General features: G+C 32.9%; 2 protein-coding genes across 2 annotated transcripts; one reads left to right on the forward strand and one right to left on the reverse strand.

Annotated features, from left to right (window-relative positions):
- Positions 1–3,492: 3,492 nt before the first annotated feature.
- Positions 3,493–5,637, forward strand: LOC120082204. The gene is made up of 4 exons (XM_039037479.1): positions 3,493–3,762; positions 4,439–4,655; positions 4,739–4,802; positions 4,904–5,637. The coding sequence occupies exons 2-4, from the start codon at positions 4,474–4,476 to the stop codon at positions 5,198–5,200; spliced, it is 543 nt and encodes a 180-aa protein (XP_038893407.1). The 5' UTR covers positions 3,493–3,762; positions 4,439–4,473; the 3' UTR covers positions 5,201–5,637.
- Positions 5,638–9,737: 4,100 nt separating this feature from the next.
- Positions 9,738–10,849, reverse strand: LOC120081663 (ribulose bisphosphate carboxylase small chain, chloroplastic-like). Its single transcript, XM_039036712.1, has 3 exons — positions 10,555–10,849; positions 10,328–10,462; positions 9,738–10,231 (listed from the first exon to the last, which is right to left on the reverse strand). The coding sequence occupies exons 1-3, from the start codon at positions 10,732–10,734 to the stop codon at positions 9,992–9,994; spliced, it is 555 nt and encodes a 184-aa protein (XP_038892640.1). The 5' UTR covers positions 10,735–10,849; the 3' UTR covers positions 9,738–9,991.
- Positions 10,850–11,114: the final 265 nt, after the last annotated feature.

Consider the following 11,114-nt stretch of genomic DNA (forward strand, 5'->3'; position numbering starts at 1 on the left):
ACACCGTCAAACATAGAAATAACATGAACGTAAACCTGTCAGCTCACGCATGTCTAGCGACCCGTAGGCACACCGTCAAACATGAAACATGAAAAAAAAAATAACATGAACGTAAACCTGTCGGCTCACACATGTATAGCGGCCCGTAGGCACACCGTCAAACATGAAAAATAACATGAACATAAATCTGTCGGCTCATGCATGTCTAGCGGTCCGTAGGCGCACCGTCAAACATGAAAAATAACATGAATGTAAACCTGTCGGCTCAAGCATGTCTAGCGGCCCGTAGGCACACCGTTAAACATGAAACTAGACCTGTCGGTCCGAAATAAAACATGTGTCAAGGCGATACAGAAACTGCCCTATTGGTCTATTCATAGATCACATACATAATTTCAGTTCTGATTAAAAATTCGAACATGCTCATAATACTCATAATTGTTGCCATAATGACAAAATCATGCTTCAAGAGTCCATTAGTTAACTTTATAATTCTAGACTAGGTCGCCTGGCACAAAGGCACTACCACTTACCTCAACTTGATAAAAAACACAAAACAAAATCTCCTTAGAACTTCTTTAGCACACTTGAATTAACCTAAAGTCGTGGCTTGGTCCAAGAAAAATTCAAAAACTTGATTCAATTAGTCAAATTGATCAAGAAATAAATCCAAAATCAATAACTTAATTTTCCACTATTTCCAAAAGAATAACCATCCAACAACTTACAAAACTTACCGAAATTTTCTGCAAAACAAAATAGTCTCTAGCTTGATGGTCAATGCCTTAAAACTTCCAAATCTTGAATCTAAGTTTCACACCAAAGAGAGGTTACTAATTTAACTCAAAATCAAATGGGTGAATTTCACTTCCTAAATTATAAGGAAAATAAGTCTTACCAAGGTTTTCCTCAAAATTCAGGCAAAGATCGGGGCAGTGGCGGCCGATGGCACGTCGACTTGTGGCTGCCATAGATAGACAGCGGGTGTTTCTATCGAACAACATAAATTATTTAAGTTAGTGGCGGATAGTGAGGATCTTGCATGAGGAGGGTTTGCAAGAGAAGTGGAATTTCTAGTTTTACAAATTTTATTCAGCAGTGATTACAAAAAAACAATCCAACCGTTCAAAATGAAACTCTATATGTCTTGAATAGACTGACCAAATTTGAGCACGATCTAATGGTTCAAACTCTGGCAATGAACAATTTTGTAGAAGCTATCGCTGAAAATCCAAATTGTTTTCTTTCCGATTTTCTTTTTTTTTTTTTTTTTTTTTGCCTCTTTTCACTCTCATTTAATTTTCTTTTAAAAAAATCTCATTTTTTTTATTTTTTTTTTTTAGATTTTGAAAAGATGAATAAAATATTTTTATCACAATATCTCTAAAATCTCCAAAGATTCTATTAAATTTATAAATAAATTAACTTTTCAAATTATGTTAATTTAGGCTTCAAAAACCAAAATTAAAGGCATAAGATCCATCAATTTGATACAAATTAAATCATTCCAAATATTTAAATCAAATTAAAACCACATGAAATTAATTATTTCTTAATTTTTTTTTTTAAGTTGACCCTAAAATACTAAATCAAAGGAAGTAAAATTCAATATTTCAAGATAATCTATCTAATCAATTAAATTCAATTTAACCAATAAAAATTTTTCAATTAAATTTTCCTAAAATTGGGAATGTTACACACACCTTAAAAGATGGCTGAATTGGGGAAGTTCAATTGATATATATTTTATCGTATATAATTTTAAATCCTTTCCACATAAAAAAAAGAAAATAAAATAAAAGATGAAATGCGTTTATTTATTTTATTTATTATCACTATAATTTTCATTTTTGTTGGAATAAATTAAGAGTAATTAAATCATGGATCTCCTAGTTTTCATATCTTCCATAAATATTATATAACAGATTTACTTATTTGCATAGAAAAGCGTGTACACACGTGACGACTTCCATCCTAATAATGAACATCTGCCGACTAACCATATGAAAAGAAACACGTGGCACAATCGGGTACCTCTTATGGTAATTGAGTACAACCATCGATTTAATTCATTTGAACGGTGGACCCGCATAAATTTGAGATATTTACCGGAAAGAAAGAAAATATTTTTTAATTATTTTTTAAAAAGAAAATAAAGCCTATAATAATTTAGATTTTGTTTCATGCATCCATCATTCATTTATCGAATATATTTTGTAGATCGTATTCTATTTTAAAATTTTAGGATCTAATTAGTGTAAATTCTAAATTTGACATTTTTATATTATCAATGAATTTTGATTTTAGATTTAAAATTTTAAAATGCATAATTATATTATAAAAGATAGAAATATTAATGAGTATAGTATTATTTATGTTTTAACTTAAATATATATTATATGATATTACATACTAATAATTATAAAAAAATCATAAATAAATTAATAATAGTTTATATTTTTAACTTAATATTTAGTGAGTAACTATGATTACTTTTATAGTTTCTAAATATATCATTAAGTATATTTTTTAAAAAATTAAATTAAAATTAAATTTATAATTTTTTTATCAATCACACATCTGAAAACATGAAATACAACTATGTTTTTTAATATTTATTTTCGAATTTGTTTTTAAATTACCTACAAAACACATGCTAATGTTTCAAACCTTAAACATCTTGTACTTATAGTTTCACACCCTTTATATCTTGGCCTTCTACTTTCATTTGTTGTAGTTGTAGTTTTGGTCCTTTGTTTAACCCATATTAGATTTTTCGTTATGTACAAAATTTTACTAACAAAGGACCAAAATAGTCTTTCTTTAAAAAGACATAAATAGACCAAAGTTGCAAGTCTAAGAAATAAAATTATCATTTTGAGAAATTGAAGATGGTCTTAAAAATCTTATATTGAATTAAAGTTTTAGTATATGAGCATTAAAAATACAAATTTAGTTCCTAAAATCATATATTCTTTAGAATTTATAGATCGAAGGTTTAAAGTTAATTTTAACTTTATCATTCCTTCTTTCTTGAGTAATTCTATTTTTTCTTTTTTCTTTATTTTAAGTATTTATTGAGTAACTTCATTTTATAATTATGCACTCTAAATATAAATTTTATAACTTCAATATATTAATTATAGATTTGATAACTCAACTCAGTATCTCAAACACCATCTAAATAGTCCAACGAGCATAAACTTCAAAATTAAAAATTAAAAGTTATAATTTAATTTAACTAAAGTTTTATAAGTTAATTTGAGATAAAATAGGCATTTGTCGTGGATAAGGCGCTGAAAGCGGTGAAATTTCCGTCGGCCTCCGCTGGCTTGGCAGTTCCATCACCGGCACCGCCAATGCTACAATTACAGATTACTTAATAAATACGAAATTTAAAATTATTAAACTAGAAAAACAATAAATTATATTAAAATTGAAATATAAATTAAAAACCCAAATACCGAAGCGAAAACTCAGCCCGAGTTGGGAACCGTTGCTGGTCTTTTTCTTTTTCCGCTTCTTCTGCTTCATCCTCCTTATCTCTCTACCATTTCTGTTCTTTATTTCCTGTTCTGCTATTCTGATTGCTTTGTCTCCCCCTTTGTAAACCCACCTTTTTTCCTTTTTTACTCTTTTCTCTTTCTATCTTTGCATAAATCTTCCCATCCACAACTGACCCCTTTCTCCTTTCATTTCTGTATATAATACCGCTTTACTTTTTGAAGTCTTCATACCCAACTGCTGCCACTTCATTTTAAGGTATTCTTCTTCTTCCCTCCCTCTTTCATTTGAACTTTTTGGTTTCTTATGTCTTTTATTGTGGAACTTGTGTGTTTGATTACTTCCCTATCCGATTTCTGGAATTTTTGTAAGTTCTTCGTGTCTAGAGATGGTCTAATTGTACCCTGATCTCTAGGGTGGATGAATCGAAATGGGGTTAATCGGGACCGAACTCATGTTTTCCATTTTAATTTTCTCAGGAATTTTATGTATCGACGATTAGAGAACGGATTGATTCGTTTGTAGGTTTAGGGTTTATTTTCCATTCTTTTTCTCTGTTTCCCCTGTTTCCTCTGTTTGCTCCGGTTGATCTACTTTCCTATTTTTTTTCTTGGTTAAAACTGGCGAGTCTTTGGATTACATCTGTTGGTGCTGTCTTAATATTTAATAGTATTCAAGAGAGTGAAATGAAGGATCATGCCAACTAATGAGCTAATTTTTGTCCGTTCTTTTTTAAATTTTTATATACTTTTTTTTTAAAAAAAATTTATTTGCGAAATTGCCGAACAGATTCCGATCTGCTTAGGGGACAAAATCAAACTTTGAATTTTCTTCTCCTTTCTTTCCGCTTTCATACGATTGTTTGGTGCCATTTGTCGCGAACACGAATTTTATTTTATTAAATATGTTTTTGGTTGTTTCTCTTCTATCCCAGCTTTATTTGTCCCTTGAAATAACCCAATACGTAATATGAATCACTGCGCCATTCTGTCAAACGCCTTCTCGGGCCACGAGGAGATGAGAACCTCTCTTCCCTGTCCCATTTCTGACTTAAGAGATCAACTTGTTTGCCCTAAACCACGCCGTCTCACCAATCATCTCAACGTCGCCGTCAACGGCCACGCCGATACCTCCCTCCGGTGGAATCTAAGGTTAACCGCCGTTTCCTTTCTTTATTTTACAACCCACTTGCCCTTTTTTGTAAGGTTCTAATTCTTCTTCAACTGAATTTCAGTCACCAAGTTGAACAAATTGACATGGCAGCCGGACCGGATCTGCTAGACTTCCTCTTGACTAAGGTAAGCTCTCCTCCGTTCCTCTTTGTTTGTTCAGATCATTAAATTAATATTGGAATTTAATTAAGTTGTTAATGATCATATGGTTGTGATTTATGTAATAGGGTGGTCGCAGCGTGGACCAATCGTTTACGCAGTTGGCTTCGTCGCCCCCTTTTTTATGTGGGTCTCCGCCGAGCAGAGTAGCCAACCCGTTGATTCAGGACGCACGATTTGGGGAAGAAAAATTCATCCCCTTTGCTCCGATTGCTTCACCGTCAGGTCAGTTGTCGCCGTCTACATCCTCTAGGAAAGGAGGGCGTGTAAGGGCGAGTTTTGGGAACAAACCAACGGTGAGGATAGAGGGTTTCGATTGCCTTGACCGGGATAGACAAAATTGCAGCATCCCTGCTTTCGCCTAGATTACAAAGACAGATTCATATTACAGTTTCAAGAAAAGCAAGATTCCCAATACAAATAGACAAAAGATTAAAGAGATGAATATCGAGATCTCTTCAAGAGAAGAAAGGAGATACAATTTGCCTTCTTTTTTTTTGTGAATATGTTTGAAGTGTTCTTTGTAAATGTAAATAAAAAACTTGCCCATGTATACTGAAGCTGTGTATTTTAAGGCTTTTTTCTTTTTCTGAGTTGAGAAAGCCATGCCTGGATTTCAAACTCTTGTACTATATTTTTGTAATTAGAAGTCTTAAGGTGGAGGAAATTTTCATTAGAAGTTGAAAGTGAGTGAGAGAGGCAGTCTGTACATATGGCAGAACTTGAACTGAAGTCTGTAGAAGTCATCAACATGTGAATATTGTAGATCATATTTTCTTAGTGTGTATTTCGTTCATCTTTCTGAGTTTGAATTGTTTTATATCTGAAAGTAACCGTTCGTTTCCTGATAGGGATTTGGGGCAATGCCTTTAAAACATAAATTGTATTTGTAATCGGCATATTTACGTTATGTACGAAGTTGACTCTATAAGATTTTAGAGAGGTGCAGGACTTTCTTCAACCATGCATGTACCGAATTCTTCCTTCGAAAGAAAATACGACGTCTGGCTGATCCTATCTTTTGAAGGGCGTAAAGTGATAGGATTAGAAGACAGCTATCAGAAAACTCTGTTCTATAGATGGGAGAAAATGGAAGTGTGCTCTTAGGCACCAAGAAGGATCCTTGGCACAAAGATATCTTCTTATTTGAGAAAGGGGCATTTCTAATAATACCATTCTCTCCCTCTCCTCGTAGATTTAGCTAACAAATTACGATGATTCTCTATTGCTTTTTTCTTCATTTCTTATCAGTAACTCTGAAAATTGAGATGTACATGTTTGCTTGGGCATAACGCTATGGATGGATCCATTAGATTTTGCTTTTTCAGGGCATCTTCACGGTATCGCCGAACTCACAGCTTTTGTTAAAGCAACTTTGTTGGTGGAATAAACATCTCTCTCTCTCTCTCTTTGGTGTTCAAAGCAACTTTGTTGCAGAGCTTGTCTCTTTATTGGGGTATTGATTTCTGAATTTTCTGACACAAATTTTATAGATGGGGGAAGAAGATACTTTGCTTCCTGACTTTTTATAAACTGTGTCTAAGCTAGTAAGCTGATAGAAATTATTAAACAATAACTTATGACATTTAGCATCAAATGTCACTTTCTGCTCACCAAGTTTGATGGAATCCCCAAAATAGAGATGGCGCTGGTTTCTAGGCTGCTAAAAGGGTCTGATTCAATAAGGCTTACTTCACACAAATTTTATAGAGGACCATATTTAAAGTTTACAAATTATTTATCACACACAAAAGGGCAAAAATAAAAAAATAAAAAAATAAAACTTGTGGATCAGGGATTCTAGTTGCATAGTCAGGTCGGTTCAGATGTTGAGCTCATCGGCAAATTAGATAATGTGCTTTTCTCGATACGTTTTAATGCTTGAATTTATCATGTGTCGGTCTAGCATGTTGTCTCTCCTTATACTTGTTGTGTTTTTTTAAGGGGCGCAAATAACTTAATAAAGAGAAAAAATTCTTATTTTAGCGAATATTTTCTCAACCTCCTAAGTTTTAATCATTTTTTCTTCAAAGAACTTTAATTGAGCAATTAATTGTTAAAGCATTGTTTGGCCAGCCAACTTGTGTTAAATAATATTTAAGTTTGTGCTTTTTGTTTTAACACATTTATCGAGAGACTCTAAACCATCTAAAATTGCTTTTGAAATCCTAAAAATTATTTGGTAAAATTATTTATTTATTAATTTATCCATAATCACTCCTAAAATTGTTCTAACGTACAAAAATTATTTGATAGGGCTTTTAGATTTTAGTTTTCCTAAACATTTTGATATCTTCCTTACCCATCTCAAAATTTTATTTCATTCTTTTATTCCAAATTTTAATTGCTCGATTTTTTTATAACAATTATTTTTTAAAAACAATATTTCATATTGCAATTCAAACCATATAAATTTTCAAATAATTAAATGATTAAATTACACTAATTTAGTATTAATTTACCAAACACCTTAACTAGTTTTTTCTAATTTAAAATTAAAATTTATGAAACGTTCTCCTATTTCTGTCTATAACTGATTTTTCTAACAATTATTTGAAAAACTACAACAATCAAACCATCTTCCTAACTATAGCTAAACAATTGTGCGCCTCAAACACAAACTTTCTAACTCTAACATTTTACGTTGATACTTCATAACCCAATTCTGTACTTAAAAATCCTCCAAGTTTGTTAAAATGGGAAAGAATAAAACTTCAAATAAGTAGGAGAGTCAAATAAGACTAAACAATACAACAAAAATAAGGTGAAGGTTTAAACTTCAACAACAAGAATTGTGTATACTCACATTTACTTCTTTCTTTAAAGTCAAAGATTTAAAGTCTCCCACTCTCATTTGTGTAGTAAACATAAGTATCATATCACGACTTGAATTGAAGATATACAATATACATTACGAATATATTCGAATATATTTTTGGATATATATTAAACAAGTGTTGCTTGTTCCAGAAAATAAAAACGAACAAAATTTGGGGTTGAACTTAAAAATGACAATAGTACAGGTATGGGCTTTTAAGATGTTGTAAATCGAAGCCCAATTGTGAGTTGAATGAAATAGTGGGCCTGGACTTACGGCCCAATTATGGGCTTGGTGGGCATGCCTATGTATCGTTATACTCGGCCTACAACTGGGAAAGGGACCGGTTGGTTCACTAAATCTCTCAATTGTCGCCCAGCCCGTGGTTAATTACGACGGCTATACTTATTTGTGGCACAAAATGTCCGATCCATCGACTAATACAGAAGTGGTTCACGCGTTCCATCATGTTATTTTCGTCAACTTGAATGTTAGTTTTGTGAAGTCCAAAACAGAAATCGTCATAAATCACAATAAAATGTTTCTTTTTTTAAAAAGAAAAAAAAATACATTTATTTAACCTAAACTAAATTACAAATGTAACCTTTTCTTTTTTTCACTATATTTGAGATTTAACCTTTTTCCCCTTCCCTTACTTTACTCCACCTCTTACAGTGTCAAAAATAGGATTTCTCAAATTACCACAACTTATGCAAGCTAAAATAAAGTTTTCTTTAAATAGGCTGGAATATTCTGAGTTCATTTGTAATTATTGTCTTTTTCTTTTGTTTTATTTTTTTAATAAATATTTTCTAAGAATCAATATTTCGTTTAAATTCAACGGTTATATTTTTATAGTAGATTTTCATATCCAAACCAATATCTTCAACGACGTTATACTAACGTAAACCTAACTTAATGAATAAATCATCTCTACTTATTTTAATGAAGTGTGATTATTCTATATGTGGTGTAGCATTTCCTGTTCCTCTTTCTATGATAAGATACTTTTGATTTTTTTTTTTTTAAATTATATATGAAGTCTTAATGTCCTATCGTACAACTAAGTTACCAATTTTTTTATTGGTTGATTTGAATATGTGATCTATAATTATGGATTCTTCTTTATTTCCGATGAATGAAGGCTCGTGCTCCCTTGAAGACGAGGGAACCTAACAAGTGGATATTGATATTTTTCATCCAAGTGGTCCACATTATTGGAAGTTGTTCCATAGAATTAGGATGATAATTATGCTCCATCCTTTATACCCTTTATCGATACATTAATTCACTTTTCAATCCCATCATTAAAAGTTATATTATTATCAATAATTGTATGTTCGTAATCAAGTCATGTTTATTCATACATATTAATTGTTGGGAATGTGAGCAAAATCCCACATTACCTAGATAAAGAGACGATACTCGGTATATAAGTGAAAATAACGATTGTCATTGCTATAAGACATTTTGGCTTAAAATCAAAAGTAAAGTCACGAGGTTTATATCTAAATTGGACATTTTCATACCATTAATTATAGAGATATATGGAGGATCGTTGTCCTTAACATTGACAACATAAAATGAAACAACTAATAAAAAGTGAGTGAGTAGGATTAGATGTGCCATGTGAGTAGATAAAATGTTTACAAACAAACATACAGTCAATCCACAATAATGATTTTTAATCGTTTTCAAATTTTTCATGAAAAGTAAAGGAAAAAGAAGAGTAATTTTCATGATGGTTATTGGTCAACTTTCAGCTGGGCCAGTGACAGATATTTTTCGGGAAAGCCCATTAAGAAGAATACACGTGGCTGTTTTTCCCATCCACGATGGAAAAGTAGTCGTTGGCCTTCATTACTGGAGAAAACGGCCTCTTTCAAACCGAAGGCCCAATGTTTGTTTTTTTAAAGAGAGAAAAAAAAAATCGAAATTTAATATGGGATATGAAAGCTAACGGTTGAGTGGCTGAAATTGATTCAACCTTATCGTTATCATGAATCAATATCCATCACACACACACAGAAAACCCCAATAGAAAATTCCAAATTAGCAAATTTGCATAGTGATGAAACATTGAATTTCCATGAAGAAAGATGCAAATAGGATTGATTCATAAGGATATTTAACAACAAATCAAAGCATCATTTATTCCAATTCGAATTGGAAAGTCGAGGAAAATAAACATAGGGATTGAAGAAGACAGACCAAAACGTAAAAGAAAAAGGGAAAAAAAAAGAGTAAAAAAATGGGAAATTTGGTTGAAACCCAACTGATGAAGCGAGCTGAAAAAAGGCAAATAATGGAATTCGCCTCAAGAAAGCCACGCATTGATCTAGCTAGAGTAGAATTTGGGGGGCTTGTAGACGATGAAACTGATGCACTGGACTTGACGCACGTTGTCGAAACCAATAACCCTGATGAATGCGTCGGGGTATTCCTTCTTAGCTTCGTTGATCTCCTTAATCACCTGAGCCGCATCAGTGCAACCAAACATAGGCAGCTTCCACATGGTCCAGTAGCGTCCATCGTAGTATCCTGGTGACCTGTGGTTCTCACGGTACACGAATCCATCCTGCAAAATTCACAAATTCATACAATTTTTTTCATATTAATTCTTTTTCCCTTCCCATTTCAATCCCATAAAATCAAAAACACCAAAAACCATTACATGGATGTCAAATTCAAGGCAAGGAACCCATCCCTTCCTCAGAAGGTACTCTACTTCCTTAGCCAATTGGGCTTCATCCAGATCAGGCAGGTAAGACAGAGTCTCGAACTTCTTCAATCCAAGTGGTGGCCACACCTTTCAATTCCACAAAAAAAAACTTTTGTTAGAATTTATTCATTAAACCAAGAAATGGGAATTAGAATTTGAAGTTAATTTAATTTAATTACCTTCATGCACTGAACTCTTCCACCATTGCTGGCCAAAGTGGTGATGTCGTTGTTCTTGCGAGTGATAGGGAAGGCAGCGGCGGATTTGAGGCCAGTGAAGGGTGCTACCATGCTAGCTTGAGCAGGGGAGGCTCTGTTCACAGAGGCAACAGCGGCGGATGAGACAATGGAGGAAGCCATTGATGCCCTTTCCCTTGCCTTTTTTTTTTTTTTTTGAAGGGTTAGAGGGATTTACTAGAAGCTAGCTAGTAGAGTACTTGAAAGCTCTTGCTGTTTGGTCTGAGAGGTATTGCACTGTGAAATGGTGGTGTATTTATAAGGCCTTTACTATGCCTATTTTATCCACACACAAACCCATTTAGTGGTTGTAATTTTAATTGGTAAAAAACTTGGATTTATGATCACATAGTTGGGATCTCAAACCTTATCACTTCCTACCACCATTTCCTTTTGACACGTGGCAACAACCCATTACCTTATCTCTATCAACGGAATGGGGCTGACATTTTTCTTCCCACACCGCCGTTCCCTCCTCCCCGCTCCATTCCTTTTGTCCTCAC

This window comes from Benincasa hispida, chromosome 7, assembly GCF_009727055.1.
Source record: "Benincasa hispida cultivar B227 chromosome 7, ASM972705v1, whole genome shotgun sequence".
Lineage (NCBI taxonomy): Eukaryota > Viridiplantae > Streptophyta > Magnoliopsida > Cucurbitales > Cucurbitaceae > Benincasa > Benincasa hispida.